The sequence below is a fragment of the Esox lucius genome, chromosome 7 (assembly GCF_011004845.1).
Source record: "Esox lucius isolate fEsoLuc1 chromosome 7, fEsoLuc1.pri, whole genome shotgun sequence".
NCBI classification, from domain to species: Eukaryota; Metazoa; Chordata; class Actinopteri; order Esociformes; family Esocidae; genus Esox; species Esox lucius.
In genome coordinates, this window is record NC_047575.1 from 5,536,222 (window position 1) to 5,558,175 (window position 21,954).

At 43.2% G+C, this 21,954-nt stretch overlaps 1 protein-coding gene across 1 annotated transcript in view; it reads left to right on the forward strand.

Moving 5' to 3' along the window:
* Window positions 1–20,043: 20,043 nt before the first annotated feature.
* Window positions 20,044–21,954, forward strand: part of alcama (activated leukocyte cell adhesion molecule a) — a 77,254-nt gene continuing 75,343 nt past the window's right edge. The window contains exon 1 of the mRNA XM_010901756.5: window positions 20,044–20,303. Coding sequence (XP_010900058.2) covers window positions 20,246–20,303 — 58 coding nt within the window. The 5' untranslated portion in view covers window positions 20,044–20,245. The remainder of the gene's footprint in view (window positions 20,304–21,954) is intronic.

Below are 21,954 nucleotides of genomic sequence, written 5' to 3' on the forward strand. Positions count from 1 at the left end.
TGTATTGTTGCAATGACGAATGCCATGTTGGCACAAACCATTTCAAAATATAGGATACCAATCAATAAAGCTACAAGTCTCCCTCTTTAAATTTCTGATATGTTTAAAGAATATAAACCGAGCAGGGCTCTTAGATCCATGAACACAGGTCAGCTAGTAAAGCCCAGAGTCCAAACTAAACAGAAGCTGCGTTTAGCACTTATGCAGTACACAACTAGAATAAACTACCAGAAGATCTTAGACGTGCCCAAAACTTATACATTTTGAAATCCAGGTTAAAAACATTTCTCTTCTCAAACGCCTCTGACTGATCACATAAACTTAGCCACACAGTTTAGCCTCATAGCTTCCTATGTTTTTATCCTATTTTTAATCTTTATGTTTTCTTATTGTATTTTTTACTATTATGATGTATTCATTTGTTTTGATGTTTTCATTTTAGTATTTGTTTTTATGTTATTGTACTTTCATATATTTGTCTTTGTAAAGCACATTGAATTGCTTCAATGTATGAATTGTGCTATATAAATAAACTTGCTTGCTTGCTCTTGCTAGTGATGTGTTTATTTAACAGATCAACAAACAACGTGGCTCCACAAAACACTTAACGACAGGGCGGCTTGCTTCTACCAGGTGTTGTAGTACACATATTGGAGAGAGAGAGAGACCTTGTGTAATTGCTCTCCTTCTCTCTCACACACAAGTAAAATTATCACTGTCACATTTACAAACCTAAATTAGGAATGCAACCAAGCTCAGAACCAATGTGCCTACAGGGCCATTCGCTAACAGCAATGAGCTCAACACCACTGAAGGCCACAACAAAGTGGAAAGACAACTTTTTAGGGATACAGATTCATTCTATGACAACAACCTTAATAGATATGAATGGACACAATGACACTCGTCACCATCTATATCAATCGATCCAGTACAAAAATATGACCAATGTACGGACCAACACCACAAAGGCAGGATGATAAAATACGCTTTCACCCACCAAGGCTAAGGGCTCACTTGAAGAGAAAGGTGGCACGGCGGTTCTTCCTCTGGGCAAACTTTTCGATGACTTTGGGAATTAAGTAATGTAGCTGCTATATCAGCTGGCTTTCGATTGACAACATGGCCAATGTGTTGAGCCGTGGCTGTCCCATGGTATTGTGCCACGGTATTATCCCAAGGTTTTTGCCCTCTTCAAGGTGGAAAAGTTCCTCTCTGACTCAGATGTCATCACAGGTATTGTTATGATAATTTTCTGCAGAGTGACGCTCTCAGCAAAAGCCTCCCCTAGGTTGTTCTCATGGATGGATCTTAACAGAGACAGGGCCGTCTTACCACTGTGAAGCTCAGTGTGGCGGTACAGAGTGGTCAGCTCAGACTTCAACTTTTCCTCGTTTCCTAGAGGCCATAGTTTCACTGCACAGTCAAGCTCAGATGTAGGGAATGACAGGACAATTTGTGGGAAGAGCGAGCTGTCAACCAGCTTGGCAGCGATCAGGTGGTCACTTCGTGAAAACCTCTGCTCCACCTGGGAGATGACTGTGTTGCATTGCCTCCTTCACTGTGTTGTTTACTCATTGGCCTGGCTCCTCTGTTCAATCATGAACGGTGGCAGCGCATTCATCAGTTTGCTTCCGCATATTCTGGACATTCTCCTTGAAAGGGGTGAGCACACTGCTAATCCTAGATGCATCGACGCTCCATTTTTGCAGTGTTTTTTAAAACAAACTTCAGGCATAAGGAAGAAAAAAAAATCCAGCAGCTGCAGAAAGGCTCGGCCCTGGAGTATTTTTGACAGGCCGTATGCCTCACTTATGGTGGCCTCATCCCATCCTGGTTGTGTGTGTGTGTGTATGTCCTCCATACACAGGAGCAGTGCAACACGGTTTTCCCATACTGTATTGATGGTTCTACTTTTAAAGTTCAATTGTACAGCGGGTGGCCTTGGAATGAGTCTCTGTGTTGCCTCAGCAAGTGCCGCAACACGTTTTGGAAAAAGGTGGCAAAAGCAGTTAAATCTGCAAAAAAACACCTTCAGGATGCTCATCCTTGCTGAACAAAGTTGCTACAAGGTCAGGTTCAGCTGGTGAGCATAGCAGGGAACAAACTCTCTTTCATTAGCGTCTGTACCCCTCGGACGTTTCCACTTATTACAGCCGCATAAGTCTGAGCGATCAGCATGTCTAAATACATTTTACGATTGAGCAATCCATGTGCGTTTATCTGTCGTACATATTGTCCGTTGAAATCTCTGGTTTAGGTTGAGCGCAATTAAACCCAGCTGTGTTTGGTAAACACATTTTTGGCCCTTCAAATCTTGGACACTTTGATTGTTAGAGCTTCAGACTTTGTATACGGGCCAGGTAATCGTCTGCAGATTGAGTTGATTGGTGAATCTCTGATATCCCCCGTACACGTGACCATGAGAGCAGATTCATATAATGAACACAGGTTTGGTAATTTACTTGAAAGTGTTATGCAGAGTAATGCTGAGATTATGATTGATGAATCACTAGAGCTGGTGGTACAAATTGTCAAAAACCGTGAGGGTGGTGCCCCGCGAGGTAAAGCACAAACACTGTTGATAGAGCAGATTATCAATAAAAAAAGAAGGCATTTATTTGGCTGTTAATAATGATTCTACATGTTTTTCCGTTTGTTTGATGGGTATGTTGAACCCGCAGTACACATATCCTTAGGTCCAGGTTAGTGGTCGTGAGTTACATACAGGAGCTGGTTTAGCGTTAGATGATTGTGTGTCTTTCTCAGATATTGTTCGGTTTGAAGAAATGACAAGGTATAAAATTGTTGTCTTTCATCGAACACGGGATGGTCACTTTACCAAGTTTCAAAACAGCGAGGACACCCACCCTAGAACCGTCTTTATGTACTTACACGATAACCATTTCTATGGCATCATAAATCTCAAGGCTTTTCTGGGTGTGTTGTATGTTTGTGAGTGGTAATATACAGGTTTCACCACACGTGGTGATCATGGCTGTAAACAAAGCTGTAATGTCTGTCTTCATGAAGATTGTCATACCCAAACCTGTAACACAAAGCAGTGCCCTTACTGTAAATGGATATGTTATTCAGACTTTTGTTATAGACCGGATAAACGCTTGAAACACCACAAAAGTGTGGATCGTTGGGTTAGTAGGTGTGACCAGAAGAAATACTGTGTCGATTACGGCCTTCATTACAAAGTTAGTATTACCAACTATAAAGCGCACAAGTGCATGGATAACATGTGTCCCAATTGTAACATGGATCTGGCGGTTTAAATTAATCATCAGTGTTTCATAAAACCCTCTAATCCTGAAGACCCCATTGAGCGCTACATATTTTATGATTTCGAGACAACTGCCAATCTGGTGAACAGGGGCGGCGGAAGGCCGCGGAGCAGGAACAGGGGCGGCGGAAGGCCGCGGAGCAGGAACAGGGGCGGCGGAAGGCCGCGGAGCAGGAACAGGGGCGGCGGAAGGCCGCGGAGCAGGAACAGGGGCGGCGGAAGGCTGCGGAGTAGGTAGCGGGGTGCGCCTAAAAGCCAGTCTACAGCCTGGCCAGCCTGCTCGGGGACGCTGAGGAACGGGGCCGGGAGCAGACCGGGATGAGCCCAAGGCGGTTTGTTGCCGGCATTGGCGTCACCATGGTTGACGCGGGCCAGGGCTCTGTAGTGGCCACTGGGGTGACTAGCGGTCTAAGGGCTGAAGGTAGGGGTCCTCCTCCTCGGAGTCTGAATCAGGCCATCCGAGGAGTCTGAATCAGGCCATCTGTCACGTTTCAGTAAGGGAGACGGAGGCAGGCGCAGAATTTCTTTTTAATAAACAAAAACAAAGAAAGCAAAAAGGAGTACCGGGCACTGCAAGATACTCAGGACTTCAGGCACACAAAACATAACAGGCACACAAGCACAATGACCAACAGTGACAGGGAGAAAATGGCCAAACTAAATACACAGACAAACAAGAACAGAAACAGGTGGGGGCTAAACACAGGTGAAATTAATATACAGATTAACTGAAACAAGAACAGGAAAGACCATACAAGGACAAGACAGGGACAAACAGAAAACACGAAGTGGAACAGTCCCCTCAGGCAGGGACCGTTACAGTTGCTGTTTTGAAAGGAAATGTTAACTTATATTCACCAACGTGGTATTTAACTGATCAAAGTATAGTCGGGACATTAATGATGTAAAAAACATTTAAGTACATACTGTGACAACTCAATAACACAGAAAACGTTAAGTTTAATTTAAATAAACCAAATGGGTTTCAGCTGGGTTGAATATAATGGAAAATTATTTTCTAGTACCAAACAAGCATTGTAGAATTATTTAAGGATGAGGTGTTGTAAAAACGTCCCTTAGTGTCTTTCAGAATTCACCTAGAAAATGTACACACTGAAAATGGAAAATACTATTGCAAATAATTTTAAAACTAGCCAAGCACCTTTGACATTTCAGTTAGTAAAATACAGGATTGGAACTTTGTTTTTTAAGTGAGGGTGATATTTTTTTTGTAAAGCTCCTGAATTCAAAAATTGTACACAATTGAATATCCTCCTGAGACATGGTGCACCAAGTCATGTAGCCTGAATTACCATGGCAGTGAAACATGTAGAACGTCATTACAGCATGACAGAATGTTTTAATATTAAATAATTTGGTAGATAACTGATAGACCCTCTGATCTCTCCTTAAACGTCCTAATATCAGTCGTCAATCTCTTAGATGATTTCATCTTGACTGATGCTAGATGAGTCAATCAATCAATCAATCAAAATTTATTTATAAAGTGCTTTTTACAACAGCAGTTGTCACAAAGTGCTTTACAGAGACACCCGGCCTTAAACCCCAAGGAGCAAACAACAGTAGTGTTGAATTTCAGTGGCTAGGAAAAACTCCCTAAGAAGGTCGAATTTTAGGAAGAAACCTAGAGAGGACCCAGGCTCAGAGGGGTGACCAGTCCTCTTCTGGCTGTGCCGGGTGAGATATTAAGAGTCCAATTGGAATAATAAATACATTTCTCTTGGCTAAATCCAGAGTATATTTGATTTTAGACTAGGTCAGAAGTATGACCAGGTGGACAAGGACAGGAACAGCAACGGTCCCCCCAAACCAGGTAATCCGCAGGTGTGGACCAGGACCTCATCTCCTTCTAAAATTTAAAATTGGAGGAAACTGAGAAAAGTTAGTAGTACATCCCTCATGTCCCCCAGCACAATAATATAGCAGCGTAACACCTTGGAAACTGAGACGGGGGGGTCCGGTGACACTGTGGCCCTACCCGGGGGAGGCCCCGGACAGGGCCCAACAGGCAGGAAATCAATCCAACCACATTGCCAGGCATCAACCAAAGGGACACCCACCAACCGCAACCCCCCTGAATGAGGGCCGAGTATTGCTAGTAGCGTACAGCCCAACTGCACAAGTGCGCAATAGAGAATCAACAACAAGCCAGTGACTCTTCCCCCGAAGGGCATTGGAGGGAGGGCATCCCAGTGGCGACGAGAGCCCACCTGGCAAGACAGCAAGGGTGGACAGTATCAAGCCTACTGGTCACCTTCACGCCCCCGGGCCAGGCTACACCTAATTATAAACCGTGCTGTAGAGATGAGTTTTTAGTAGACACTTGAAAGTTTGCACTGAGTTTGCATTTCTAACCTTAATTGGCAGATCATTCCACAGGAGTGGAGCTCTATGAGAAAAGGCCCTGCCGCCAATTGTTTGTTTAGAAATTCTAGGTACAATTAAAAGGCCTGCGTCTTGCGATCTAAGGTTACGTGTAGGTATATATGGCTGGATCATTTCAGCAAGGTAAGTAGGAGCAAGTCCATGTATTGATTTATAGGTTAAGAGTAAAACCTTAAAATCAGCCCTAACCCTAACAGGCAGCCAATGTAAGCATGCCAGGACAGGAGTAATGTGTTCAAATTTTTTTGTTCTAGTTAGGATTCTAGCAGCTGTGTGCAGCACTAATTGAAGTTTATTTATTAATTTGTCTGGATAACCAGAGATAAGAGCATTGCAGTAATCTAATCTAGAAGTAACGAAAGCATGGATTAATTTTTCTGCATCAGTTTTTGATAGGAAGTTTCTAATTTTTGCGATGTTTCGAAGATGAAAATAAGCAACTCTTGAGACATATTTTATATGTTCTTCAAAGGAGAGGTCAGGGTCAAGGGTAACGCCAAGGTTTTTTACAGTTTTTTGGGATACGACCATGCAGCCGTCGAGGTTCACAGTGAGATCTGCTAACAACGCTATTTGTTTTTTGGGTCCTAAAAGGAGCATTTCTGTTTTATTTGAGTTTAAGAGCAAGAAATTCTCTGTCATCCACTTCCTAATATCTGAAACGCATGCTTCCAAAATAGCTAATTTAGGGGCTTCTCCATGCTTCATTGAAATATATAACTGTGTGTCATCAGCATAACAGTGAAAGTTAATATTGTGATTTCGGATTACATCGCCCAGAGGGAGCATGTATAGTGAGAAAAGTAATGGGCCCAGAACCGAGCCTTGAGGAACTCCAAAGCATACCTTTGACTTGTCAGAGGATATGCCATCCACACTAACGAACTGATATCTTTCAGATAAATAAGATTTAAACCAGGCTAGAACATGTCCACGTAGCCCAATATTGGTTTCCAGTCTCTCTAAGAGAAGGGAGTGATCAATAGTGTCAAAAGCAGCACTAAGATCAAGAAGCAACAGGACGGATGCGGAACCTTTGTCTGAGGCCATTAGAAGGTCATTTGTTACCTTCACGAGTGCAGTCTCAGTACTATGATGGGATCTAAAACCAGACTGGAATATTTCATAAATGTTTTTTGTCTTTAGGAAGGCATTCAGTTGTTGGGAAACACATTTTTCTAAGATTTTTGAGAGGAACGGGAGGTTCGATATTGGCCTATAATTGTTTAATATGTCGGGATCTAGATTAGATTTTTTTTTAGAAGAGGCTTAATTTCCGCAATTTTTAGTGAGTTTGGTACGCATCCGGAGGAAAGGGAGCAATTTATTATGTTCAGCATTGGCTGACCTAGCACAGGAAATAACTCCTTAAGTAATTTTGTAGGAATCGGGTCTAGCTGAGAGTTTGTGGGTTTAGAACTCATTACAAATTTTGTAAATGTGTCGAGCGATACGGTATCAAAAAACTCAAGTGTCCCCATTGACACCTGATCAGGGAGGCTCCGGAAATTTTCCGGACAACCGAGATTTTTAGGACCATAACTATTTAAGGATTCAGTTATTTGTTTTCTAATGGTGACGATCTTTTCATCAAAGTAGTTCATGTATTCATTACAACTAAAGTGAAGACCCACTTCACTTGCTAAGCTTTGCTTTTTTGTTAACTTTGCAACTGTATCAAAGAGAAATTTTGGATTGTTTTTGTTCGCCTCAATCAGGTTGGAGAAATAAGCTGATCGAGCAGACGTGAGTGATTTTCGGTATTGTACTGTACTGTCTATCCAGGCTAGTCTAAATACTTCCAACTTGGTGGAGCGCCACTTTCGCTCCAATTTTCTGGAGGCTTGCTTAAGTGCTCTAGTATTGTCGGTGTACCAAGGAGCAAGTTTCTTGTTGCGTATTTCTTTAGTTTTTAGTGGTGCAACTATGTCTAATGTATTTCGCAGTATTGAGTTTAGATCCTCGATTTGATCGTTTACAGATTTATTTACTCTGTCATTTAAGAGCGAACTAGTAAGAATATCAAGGAATTTATTTGTAATCCGAGAATTTATAGTACGGCTTTTGAAACTCATTGTTTGGGGGGCAAGTGAATTTCTTGTTTTAACGGTAAATGTAATAAGACAGTGATCCGATAATCCAGGATTTTGGGGGTAAATTATTAGATCTACAATATCTATTTCTCGTGACAGGACTAAATCTAAGGTATGATTGTGGCAATGTGTTGGACCTGAGACATGTTGGATGAAACCCATTGAGTCGATTATGGCTTGAAAGGCTTTTTGAAGAGGATCATGGGGGTTTTCCATATGGATATTGAAATCGCCCAAAATTAGAATACTATCTGCCATGACTACAAGGTTAGACAAGAATTCTGGAAACTCATTGAGGAACAATGTGTATGGCCCGGGGGGCCTATAAATAGTAGCTATGTAAAATGATTTATCGGCCTGGTTAACTTTCATGAGTAAAACTTCGAAAGAATGAAACTCTGTGATATGTTTGAGAGTAAGTTTATATTTACTGTCATAAATATTTGCGACACCCCCTCCTTTTCGGGATGCACGAGGGATATGATCACTAGTATAGCCAGGAGGAGAGGCCTCATTTAAGGCAGTGAATTCTTTAGGCTTTAGCCACGTTTCACATAAACCAATAGCATCTAGTTTATGATCAGAGATTAATTCATTTACCGCAACTGCCTTTGGAGCAAGAGATCTAATATTTAGGAGTCCCATTTTGAGATGCGAAGTGATACAATTATTTTTATTTTTGACCGAGGTGGAGGATGGCTTTATCTTAATAAGGTTGTTTTTGTTAGCACTACCTTGTTTAACTTTTCTCAGCCTGGAACGAGTCACAGTGGCAATAGGTAAAGCTGTACTAACTACTCTGGCTATGCTATTGACAGACTCCACTATGCTAGCAGGCTGGCTAACAGCCTGCAGCCTGACCTGCACCCTATCTCATGTTAAAGCTATAGGAGTGAGACTCCTGTCAATGTTCCTAGACAAAAGAAGAGCACCACTCCAGCTAGGATGGAGTCCGTCGCTCCTCAGCAGATCAGGCCTGGCCCTATTTCTGGGAGAGTCCCAAAAAGAAGGCCAGTTATCTACAAACTCTACCTCCTGCGACGGGCAGAACTCCGTTTTCAGCCAGCGATTGAGTTGCGCAAGTCTGCTGTAGAGCTCGTCACCACCCCTAGCTGGGAGGGGGCCAGAGACAATTACTCGATGCCGACACATCTTTCTAGCTAATTTACACGCTGATGCTATGTTCTGCTTCGTAACCTCTGACTGTTTCATCCTAACATCGTTGGTGCCAACGTGGATAACAATATCTCTGTACTCTCTATACTTGCCAGTTTTAGACTTCGCTAGCACCAACCCCAGATTTGCGGCTACGTCGGTGGCTCTGCCCCCCGGTAAACAATGTACGATCGCCGGCTGATTCTTTAGTCTAATACTGCGTGTGATGGAATCGCCAATGACTAAAGTTTTCAGTTTTTCAAGTCCACCGGTAGAACATGCCTGCCGACCATTCCCCTCCGAAGACGGCTCGGGTCTTGACTCCGACTCCAGTGGGGAAAACCTGTTCAAAGTCTCAGTTGGTTTTAGCAACGATTCAGGTTTAACTGGTCGACGGCATTTCTTCCCAGTGACCAAGAGAAAGTTATTGCCCGGCTGCAGGAGCTGTGCCGGGGGGCTAACAAAACTATCGTTTCTACCTGGTGGCACTGACGCAGATTTTTCTATTTCTACACTAGCATAATCCTTGCCTGGCATTTGCGTCAGAAGCCGAGCCTCTAACTCTGCTATCTTTAACTTAAGACGAACATTCTCCTCCGTGTTGTTGCTACAACAATTACAGTGAAAAGGCATTGTAATGATACTTAGCCTCGGGTTTTCAGGGGTGAGTAGTTCTGTTAATTATGTCCAAAAAGAGTCCCGGTGTAGAAAAGTTGGGTAAGAGGTCAACAGATAAATATTGCGTTGGTAAAACTCTAAAATAGAATTTTGACCAATTAGTTTATATCGAGTAAATTCGAAAAAGTTTGGCAGGTAGCCAGGTAGGTAACAGCAGGCAGGGTACAGCACGTCAACAATCCCACAATGCAGTTCGTCTCAGGAAAAAGCCAGATCAGCTGATGAGTGATCTATAGCCGATCTTAAAACAGATTTGTTAGCTTGTTTATAGTGTAGCTCTCCAGCACAGCACTAATCAACTAGCTAGCGAACTTCATGTAGTGCAATTAGTAAATTAGCTAGCTACAATACTGCATACAAAACAGCTGTAAGATGTTTGGTCGTTATCTGCCATCAACCTTGTTTGATATAGGAACTATCATTAAAATAGCGAGCTAGAGCGGGCAATGTATGCTTTACCTGCTTGTGCACAACATTGTGAGAAATTAGGTTGCTAACTAGCTTAATCAATCACACCTTACCATGCGATATAATGCTTCACTTCAGGAAAACTCACACGCAAGCAGCTTCTGTTGCAAAGAAGTCTAGCTACACATACCAGTACCAGAAATGATTATGAAAAAAAGAGGCGAGATGCCAGAGTTTGATACCCTCTGGCTCTGAGTACTTTTCTGTTGCCTTGACCTGCCTGCCACTATAAAATTATTGCCAGGTGCTGAAGCATGTCATCCTAATTAAGAGAGGCACAATAATGCAATTTCAAAATGCGGAGGGGACAAGTCCCTAGAAAAAATGTCCGCCTATGTAAAATACCATCCATCTTCTTCCGCTTCATCCAGGGCCGGGTCGCGGGCAGTCTAAGCAGAGATGCCCAGACTTCCCTCTCCCCAGACACTTCCTCCAGCTCTTCCGGGGGGACACTGAGGCGTTCCCAGGCCAGCCGGGAGACATAGTCCCTCCAGCGTGTCCTAGGTCTTCCCCGGGGTCTCCTCCCGGTGGGACGGGACCGGAACACCTTCCCAGGAAGGCGTTCCGGAGGCATCCGAAACAGATGCCCAAGCCACCTCAGCTGACCCCTCTCGATGTGGAGGAGCAGCGGCTCTACTCTGAACTCCTCCCGGGTGACCGAGCTTCTCACCCTATCTCTAAGGGATCGCCCAGCCACCCTGTGGAGAAAGCTAATTTCGGCCGCCTGTATCCGGGATCTTGTCCTTTTCGGTCATGACCCAAAGCTCATGACCATAGGTGAGAGTAGGAACGTAGATTGACCAGTAAATCGAGAGCTTCGCCTTGCGGCTCAGCTCTTTCTTCACCACGACAGACCGATACATTGACCGCATTACTGCAGAACCTGCACCGATCCGTCTGTCAATCTCCCGTTCCATCCTTCCCTCACTCGTGAACAAGACCCCTAAATACTTAAACTCCTCCACTTGAGGCATGCACTCTCCACCAACCTGAAGTGGGCAAGCCACCCTTTTCCGACTGAGGACCATGGCCTCAGATTTGGAGGTACTGATTGTCATCCCCACCGCTTCACACTCGGCTGCAAACTGTCCCAGCGCATGCTGAAGGTCCTGGTTTGAAGGGGCCAACACGACAACATCATCCGCAAAGAGCAAAGACGAAATCGTGTGGTCCCTAAACCTGACACCCTCCGGCCCCTGGCTGTGCATAGAAATTCTGTCCATAAAAATTATGAACAGAACCGGCGACAAAGGGCAGCCCTGCCAGAGTCCAACATGCACTGGGAACAAGTCTGACTTACTGCCGGCAATGCGGACCAAGCTTCTGCTTCGGTCGTACAGGGACCTGACAGCCCTTAGCAAAGGACCCAGGACCCCATATTCCCGAAGCACCCTCCACAGGATGCCACAAGGGACACAATCGAATGCCTTCTCCAAATCCACAAAACACATGTGGATTGGTTGGGCAAACTCCCATGAACCCTCCAACACCCCGTAGAGGGTATAGAGCTGGTCCAGTGTTCCACGGCCCGGACGAAAACCACACTGTTCCTCCTGTTTCCGAGGTTCTACTATCGGCCGTATTCTCCTCTCCAGAACCCTGGCATAGACTTTCCCGGGGAGGCTGAGAAGTGTGATCCCCCTATAGTTGGAACACACCCTCCGGTCCCCCTTCTTAAAAAGAGGGACCACCACCCCGGTCTGCCATCCCAGAGGCACTGTCCCCAACCGCCACGCGATGTTGCACAGGCGTGTCAACCAAGACAGCCCCACAACATCCAGAGACTTGAGGTACTCAGGGCGGATCTCATCCACCCCCGGTGCCTTGCCACCGAGGAGTTTTTTGACCACCTCAGTGACTTCAGCCCGGGTGATGGACGAGTCCACCACTGAGCCCTCATCCTCTGCTTCCTCAATGGAAGACGTGACGGCGGGATTGAGGAGATCCTCGAAGTACTCCTTCCACCGCCCGACGACATCCCCAGTTGAGGTCAACAGCTGCCCACCTCTACTGTAAACAGCGTTGGTAGGGCACTGTTTCCCTCTCCTGAGGCGCCGGACGGCTGGCCAGAATCTCTTCGAGGCCAGCCGATAGTCCTTCTCCATGGCCTCACCGAACTCCTCCCAGGCCCGAGTTTTTGCCTCCACAACCACCCGGGCTGCAGTCCGCTAGGCCTGTCGGTACCAGTCAGCTGCCTCAGGAGTCCCACAACCCAACCAGGCCTGATAGGACTCCTTCTTCAGCTTGACGGCATCCCTTACTTCCGGTGTCCACTACCGGGTTCGGGGATTGCCGCCTCGACAGGCACCGGAGACCTTATGGCCACAGCTCCGAGCGGCCGCTTCGACAATGGCGGTGGAGAACATGGTCCACTCGGACTCAATATCTCCAGCCTTCCTCGGGATCCAATCGAAGCTCTGCCGGAGGTGGGAGTTAAAGATCTCTCTGACAGGAGACTCGGCCAGACGTTCCCAGCAGACCCTTACAGTACGCTTGGGCCTGCCGAGTCTGTCCAGCTTCCTCCCCCGCCATCGGATCCAACTCACCACCATGTGGTGATCAGTTGACAGCTCCGCCCCTCTCTTCACCCGAGTGTCCAAGACATACGGCCGCAGGTCAGATGAGACGACAACATAGTCGATCATCGACCTGCGGCCTAGGGTGTCCTGGTGCCACGTGCACTGATGGACACCCTTATGCTTGAACATGGTGTTTGTTATGGACAAACTGTGACTAGCACAGAAGTCCAATAACTGAACACCACTCGGGTTCAGATCAGGGGGGCCGTTCCTCCCAATCACGCCCCTCCAGGTGTCAATGTCGTTGCCCACGTGTGTGTTGAAGTCCCCCAGTAGAACGATAGAGTCCCCAGTCGGAGCACTTTCCAGCACCCCTCCCAGAGACTCCAAGAAGGTCGGGTACTCTGCACTGCCGTTCGGGCCCGTAGGCACAAACAACAGTGAGAGACCTATCCCCGACCCATAGGCGCAGGGAAACGACCCTCTCGTTCACCGGGGTAAACTCCAACACATGGCGGCAGAGCTGGGGAGCTATAAGCAAACCCACACCAGCCCGCCGCCTCTCACCATGGGCAACTCCAGAGTGGTGAAGAGTCCATCCTCTCTCAAGGAGTGTGGTTCCAGAGCCCGAGCCGTGCGTAGAGGTGATCCCGACTACCTCTAATCGGAACCTCTCAACCTCACGCACTAACTCAGGCTCCTTCCCTGCCAGCGAGGTGACATTCCACGTCCCTAGAGCCAGTTTCGGGCTGAGCCCGGCCGGGCCCCATGGGGGAAGGCCCGGCCACCAGGCGCTCGCATATGAGCCCCAACCCCGGGCCTGGCTCCAGGGTGGGGCCCCGGCTGCGCCATACCGGGCGACGTCACGGTACTCAAAATCTTATACATCATTAAGGGGGTTTTGAACCGCTCTTAGTCTGACCCGTCGCCTAAGACCTGTTTGCCTTGGGACACCCTACCAGGGGCATATAGCCCCAGACAACATAGCTCCTAGGGTCACTCGGGTACTCAAACCCCTCCACCACGTTAAGGTGGCAGTTCTTGGAGGGGCCGTTTTTCCAATAGGACACAAATCTAAATCATGTCCATAGCTGTAAACAATATCACATGTATGGTTTTTCCTTTTCACTAGTATCCCCATGTGGCCAAATGGAAACATCTTCCATATAAACTAAACTCACAACCCTGATGATGTGTACCAAATGTAATCACACTTTAATTCTATTGCATCAAATGACCGATGTTGTGTTTGAAAAAAAAATCATAATGAAAAAACATAATGCCCGATTTAATGGGTCCCAAATGCAAATATATTCCTTATGAGGAGATGGATTTATTTACCTCTTTTCAAGGCCGTATCTCAAAAGGGTTGAGCATGGTTACCTTGCTAATGTGAAAAACCTCAATAGCGCCACCGTGTTGTTGATAAACAAAATCCCTGTAGTATTTTTTCCGTATGGTCCTTGTCAACATACGTACCAAGTATATTACTATATCATTATCCTTATAGGAGATGTCTATGTGCAAAACCATGCCCCCTCACATGTTTATTGGTCAATAGCATCCATGTTTTTTAACATACTTGTCACGTGCTGGGGTGTGGAAGGACACAGGCACAGAGTCGAAATAACAGGGATAATCCATGTTTAATAAAAGAAAGACTCAAACAAAACAAAAAGACGCTGCAACCAGTGACGTGGGCTAACTGATACACAGGAAAAATCTAAATGAACCACACTGGAAGTGCAAAAACTTAAATAGGGTCCCCAATTGGAGGCAACGACCGACACCTGCCTCCAATTGGGGAGCCCAAAAGGATTGGAGGTGGCTAGATGTGCCACCTCCTGTCCTGTCCTGACTATGCCCCCAGCCCAGCGCAGAGATGGCTAGAGGCATAGCCAGGACGTGACAATACTGGCCTGATTGATATAACTTTTGAAGACCATCGACCATAGATGCCAAATATCAACGCACGTGAAGATCGGACATTTGGTGCCTGAAGAGTACATTTTATTGTGTTTTTCACAAATTAAAAATGGCTGTCAAACCATTAAAGCAAAGTTAATGAGTCCCAATGGCAAATAGGTTCCTTATGAGGAGGTAGACTTACCTACCTCTTTTCAAGGCAGTATCTCAAACGGGGTGAGTATGGTGACCTTGCTAATGTGAAAAACATCAATAGTGCCACGTGTGGTTGATTAAAAAAATCCTTGCCGTTATTTTTCCCGTATCTTCCTTGTGAACATATGAACCAAGTAGAATTATTATACCATTATCTGTGTAGGAGATGTGTGCATCAATGTGCAAAACCATACCACCTCACACGTTCATTGGTCAATAGCGTTCATGTTTTTTGACAATGTTCTGGCTGATATTGCATTTGAAGAACATGGTCCCTAGATGCCAAATATCAAAGTATGTGAAGATCGGACATTTGGTGGAACTGCTGAAACCCTAATAATAATAATAATAAACAGGAAGAAACACAATAGGGTTTCACCAGTGAACTGCTGAAACCCTAATTTAAAAAATGAACCAGAACAAACACAATAGGTATTCACCAGTGAACTGCTGAAACCTTAATAATAATAATAATAAAATTGAACCAGAACAAACGGCCCGCCAGCAACAGGCCGGTTATAATGTCGTACAGCCAGCGGGCCACCAGCTTTTGCCGCTTTTCTCCTGATCTCAATTTGCCTAAGCTAATATGCATCTCAGGCGGCTTTCCACCAGCGGCCCGACTGCGTCATGCTGGTGGCTAGCCGCCGAAAAGAGGGGGCGTGCGCTTTAGTCTGCTGTATCTGTTTGTGTTGCCATTTTCTTCCAGCAGATATGCTATTGTACCCCTTTTATTCTTACTGATTATTTGATTTATTTTAATATTGTTAAATCTTAGTGTACTGAATTTTGGTCAACATTGGTAGTTAAAATAGCTTGTGTAAAGGACCTTTGTATAGACATGTACAGTAAATACATCTAGCCATTGCTTACCATAATATTTTCCTGAACTAATGGCCATTTTCCACTGCATGGTACTGGCTCAACTACTCGTCTATAGCCTCGACTTTAATGCTTCAGGGGGATAGTTATTTACTGTGTTTAAACAATGCCGTGTCCGTAGATGGCGCTATAGCGAATTGCACATGTGTAAGGCAAGACAATCGCCATATGGATCCCACGCTGCAGTATCATGAAAACTAGAAGGAACATTCATTTTAGCGACTTGGTTCTCTCGTCAATTCTTTTTCAAAGTGTGTAAGGTATAAGCTATATGCTCTGAATTGGACAATACAATGTGGATTATCATATTGTTTTATTACAATTTGATGAACTCCCGATACAAATGAAGATCAAGGATATTTTGGACGCCGAGTTACCTTCATAGCTATGGTGAGTTCTGTTCTGCGCTACTATAAATGACTAGCGTTAAGTGTTGTTAGGTTACTGAGTAAGAACGTAATGACTGTTTTGTATTAAACAATGTTTGCAATATTCTATTAACATTCAAATTCTTTAGTCAAGTTACTGGCAGCTGAATGCAAGTTCTAAACCATTGGCGGGAATACAAGTTATAGAAACTTAGCCTGGAAAAAACAGCGTTGGCCTGAGATTAAATACCTACAGTAACCCTTGTTTCTTTGTGTGTCCACAAGTTTGGTTGCTTACTATTTTTTGTTTCTTTGTTTATCCTCAAGTTCTGATGTTTTGTACTTCTTCGCATATCAACAGTTGAACAGGTATGGTAACATCGTTAGCTAACTTGTCCAAATCGTGTTTCTTAGGGTATCAACAAGTTTGAATTTTATAATATGTGCTTAATCCTTGTACCTTTTATCAACTGATACATAATGTTGGCTAAATCGTGTTTCTTTGTGTAACGTTATCCACACCATGTGGGTAACGTTACTTTTGGCAGTAAATTTAGATGGACTAGCTAAACCTGGACTGCAATTCCGTTACTGACGTGTCTGTGTATCCACATTGTTCTTAGCTAGCCTGTGTGTGTCTTATGCTGATGTTTTTTTAAACCTCTTTTCTAAACATTGCTTTCAGGTGATGACGTTTTCTGTAGTTTTGTTCCCGGAGGAGGATGACTGTGTGGCAGCAGTTCCACGCCTGTGGCTCAAAGGAGGACTTTGCTACTGGCCACCAAACAGCATCACAAGCAGGAAGTCTTTCAGCGACGACAAGTTTGCCAACTGAAGACACCTGGGAGGCTGTCCCTTATAAGTTCATCAAGCATGCCGGTGAATTTGAAAACATAATAACAATTTGAAACATGGAATTAAAATATGTTTTGCAGGGTAAATGCTTACAAAACCTTAACTTTTCCTAGACACGTGAGAGACCGGACGTGTGTATCGCCAGAGGAGTGAAAATCGTTCCAGCGTGGGCCCCTACCCCCCCAAGGACGCACGTCTACACCACAACACCCTGTGGATTGCAGCCCTGGAGGTACAGTGTGGCAAAAAAGTATTTAGTCAGCCACTAATTGTGCAGGTTCTCCCACTTAAAAAGATGAGAGAGGCCTGTAATTTTCATTGTAGGTACACTTCAACTATGAGAGACAAAGTATGAAGAAGAATCCAGAAAATCACATTGTAGGATTTCTTATGAATTTATTGGTAAACTATGGTGGAAAATAAGTATTTGGTCAATAAAAATCTCAATACTTTATTATATACCCTTTGTTGGCAATGACAGAGGTCTGTAAGTCTTCCCAAGGTTTTCACACACTGTTGCTGGTATTTTGGCCCATTCCTCCATGCAGATCTCCTCTAGAGCAGTGATGTTTTGGGGCTGTCACTGGGCAACACAGACTTTCAACTCTCTCCAAAGATTTTCTATGGGGTTGAGATCTGGTGACTGGTTAGGCCACTCAATTTGTTACTTTGGTCCCAGCTCTCTGCAGGTCATTCACTAGGTGTGGTTCTGGGATTTTTGCTCAACGTTCTTGTGATCATTTTGACCCCACGGGGTGAGAACTTGCGTGGAGCCCCGGATCGAGGGAGATTATCAGTGGTCTTGTATGTCTTCCATTCTCTTATAATTGCTCCCACAGTTGATTTCTTCACACCAAGCTGCTTACCTATTGCAGATTCAGTCTTCCCAGCCTGGTGCAGGTGTACAATTTTGTTTCTGGTGTACTTTGACAGCTCTTTGGTCTTGGCCATAGTGGAGTTTGGAGTGTGACTGTTTGAGGTTGTGGACAGGTGTCTTTTATACTGATGACATGTTCAAACAGGTGCCATTAATACAGAGGAGCCTCTTAAAGAAGAAGTTACAGGTCTGTGAGAGACAGAAATCTTTCTTGTTTGTAGGTGACCAAATACTTATTTTATCGTGGAATTTATCAATAAATTAATTAAACCCTTGAAAAGAGGTAAATAAGTCCATCTCCTCATAAAGAAACCCAGATGCTTAAATTGTTATTAAAGCAAGTTGCTTCCAATTTTATTTGTAAATTTCAATTTATTTTTAAGAGCAAGAAGGCAGAGGTAGGGGGACATTTTAGCTCTGCTCATAAAGGTAAGAATGGACATTTTGCTGGACACTGCGATTTGAGTTAGGACTGAATAATTAACTGTTTGTCTTTACTTTCAGAGCATTTGGAGGAGATCAAGTGGCTGACTGAAGAGAAGATCGAGCTGAGATTGTAGAACTGGCTCTACAATCAGGTCAAAACAAGACTATAGTTGCGCTAGCATGTTGTCTTCATGAAGCATTTCATTTGTCTTGAATGCCATGCAATTCTCAATTCTCTGATTACTGTATTACAGGGGTCATAAGGAAGAATCTTTCCAACCGGGATACCACTGATGAGGCTGTCCTGAACCAGGTCCCCAGGTAACAGAAAGGGGCAGCTGACCGTGCAGGTGGGAGATGTCGCACCGGTACAAGGGACCTGCCGTGAATATGAATGAAATCTCCAGCACAACCAATATTGCTGCTAAGCTTCAGTACTGTATTATTATTATTATTTTTTAACTGCTGCTGTGTACAGTGTTATATATGTATGATTGCATTATCCTCTTAATATATTTATAACTCTGTGTGAATGTTCTTAATTCTGACTGAGGTTGTAGTGTTATGCCACCATTCATAAGCTTATTGCACTGATGTATTTATGATATTTAATAACTATTGATTGCTGCTAGGTCATACTTATGTATATTACTGCCATTCTAGCCCTTGTTTATTTTGTATTGTATTATGTATATTTTGTACTTTCAAATTCAAATACTGTAATTTTACTATCTGTTGCTGGACACGTTTTCTTGCACTATTTGATATTGTAACATTTTTATTTTAAATTAATTTGCACATGCTTATTTTGTATGCTTGCTGTATAATTCATGTTTTTTTGTATGCATCTTGCACTATTTTAAATAAATTGTTTAGACTTTATTCAGTTCCTTGTCATTTGTGATATGACCAAAATTATTATAAAGGATTATTATAAATAAAACCTAATATTGGGGTGTTAGGCATCCTTCTGGGTTTATTGCATAAAAGTAGCTAGCCGCCGTCTCGCCGCTGGTGAGCCGCTGATTAGGGTATTGTTAGAAGGCGTTGTCATGAAAGCGGCCCGACTGCGACGCGCGGCTGCCGCAGTGGCAGAGACGCTCGGCAGCCGCAGCCGCAAAAAGCTAGTAGGCCGCGTGTTGGCCACTGGCGTGTTGCTTGCTGGGTATATCGTAATTTTTTTATAATGACATATACCTACTAAAATAAAATAAAAAACTTCCACTATATTATATTATTGCCTCAGCAAATTGAATGGAAAATATAATTAGCTGGGAAAGCTTCTCTTGATTATTAAATAATAGTAGCAGGCTAAATTAGCACTACCAATTGTGTCTTAACTGACAGCAGAATCATCAAATTCAGCAGAATCAGACCTAGCATTCTGCGCCGTGTGGGTGACGTAAGAATATATGTTTTTAATTAACTTAGTATGATCACGATAATGACATTAAATAATAATATAATATATGAATCCTGCAAATTGTTCATACATGTAGCAATACACGTTTTGAGCACAACCCTAGTCAATTATTCCGCAAAATTCGAATAATTTCGATTTTACACTAGATTGGGTTGAGGAGATTTTGAATTATGACACAGGTAGCCTGTAATTGCTGACATTAATAAATTAAGTAATTGTTTTATAGTGAAATGCCTCTTTAAGAATCTTAAGCAAGAGATCTACATAATCTTTAAAGGTCAAAGAAAAAATGAATTTGCAGCAATCGTCTTTATACTTCCAGGTATGAATTAAACCCAACAAAACAATAAAAATAATACGTTTTGAATTTATTTTGCATATTTTATTTAGATTTTTGACACACTATATGACCATATATAAGTTTTTACATTCAGAAACCGAAAACGGAAGACGAGGCGTATTTCGATTCAAATAACCAATGAGTGGAGGATTCGGCGACAGTCTCTGCTCCTTCGAGTCCTTGCGTTTTCACCTGCTCACTTCAGCCGAGAACCAGCACTTCACTTGTTCGGACTTTCCTGCGTTCGAGAAACCAATTCAAAAGTGGGGAAAGAAAATATTATTAAATCGTGTATTATATGACAAGTAAATTCGAAAGGAAGAAATCCTGATATATCGAAGAATGGATTTGACTGCTTGCTTCTTGATCTCCCTTATCACTGCTACGATGTTTCTTCAAGGTAAAGATTCATACGCTGTAATACAAATACAGTAGTTTAATATTTGGTATTGCCTATACTTACACTGTCAGAGCACAAACCCTTGTGAATTATGTTTTTTTTTAAATATAATAGTTCACATGTTTAATATCGTTATTTGGTCCGATCATAAAGAAAAACTATTGCGATAAAAGTTGTATTGCTGTCAACATTATTTTACGACTTACCTATTAGTTTTAATGACGGCAGTATTTTTTTATTTGCGTTTTTTACTTAAATGAAACACTATGGTCTAATGATTATATTGTACGACGATGACGGCTAGACAACAGTAATACAAAGCAGAAGCTCAAACGGCTGAAACATAATCAAAAACGCCGAGCGGGTCTGTATTTAGTCTACTGTCGACGAATGAAATTAACTTCTAAAGCAAGACACTCATTTCCGATAGGGATTTACGTGTAACCGTAATTTTATATTCATGACTCCTAATGTAATTTAGAAGTTTATTTTTATATCCTGGGACAGTGTATGCGTTATTTATTCACTGTATTAAGCGTGGGTATTTTAGATTACGTCACTTTCACGTGTGCGTTTTCATATCTCTAGTGTTCGTGCGTGTGTGGTGGAAGGGGGTAGGTAAATCGAGAATTTTGGAATCGCAAACCATGTGACGAAGCATGCGATCTCATGCGAAATTTCAAATGTTAATTACCTCAGTAACAGTGTGTTCTATGGATGATTCCTTTTGAATTTAATGGTTCTAACCTATTAGGATAAACTTTTTTTTTGTGTACTATTTTCCATCCCTTATCTTTTGCATTATCTGTCATTCCACACTGTTGCTGTTAATAGCATTTCTCTTTGTTTAAGTGACAGGGAGCCATCTGGACATTGGGTGGTATTATTCCTATCTGGTTAGCCATAATGACTGACCCATGAAAGGTGGGCACCAGTTATTTTAGTTTGATTTAAGCCATGCTGAAATTTGCACAGACCTCTGATGACATGATGGATGGTGTTTGATGTTGGTTTGTTGCCAGAGTAGTTGCTCAGTCAAGTGGTCCTTTAGTATTTGAAAAAATCATGTAACTTTTTTTTACTTGCTCAATGGCATTATGGCCTGATCTTTTCCAAACTGCCTAACATTCCAATGCGACTGATTTTAAATTTTATGTTACACAAAGGTGGTTTTATTTCTGTTGAAATGGAAATGTTTCCTTTGGGATCTGTTTCAGTCAGAATATGTTCTATAACAGTCACAGGTGTGTTCCTTTAAATACAATGGTTTAAATGATGCACACAACATGATGTTGGTGACAAATAAGGTGTGGTATTCAGTTTTGGTTTATCTCAGAAGGTTTAGGCTCAGGTAGAAAGATTGTTCCTAATGCTAGTGACCATTGTCTCTGCATGTTAAACCCTCTAAGTTGTTGTTACCAGAAGGAAATACCTTGGTTTAACCCCAGTACAGTGGGGGAGTTCCCATGAGTCACAAGTGCAGTTCTTGTAGTGATATACTGGGTAGATGACCTCACATGGTATTTACCTTCAATTTCCACACAGTTTTGAAAAGGTCCCTTCTGAGCCATTTGAATCAGCATTGTTTCCCCATCAATACAACCGATTCAGTGTGATGATGTTGAATCAATGTTGATTTAGCAAAAGCAAA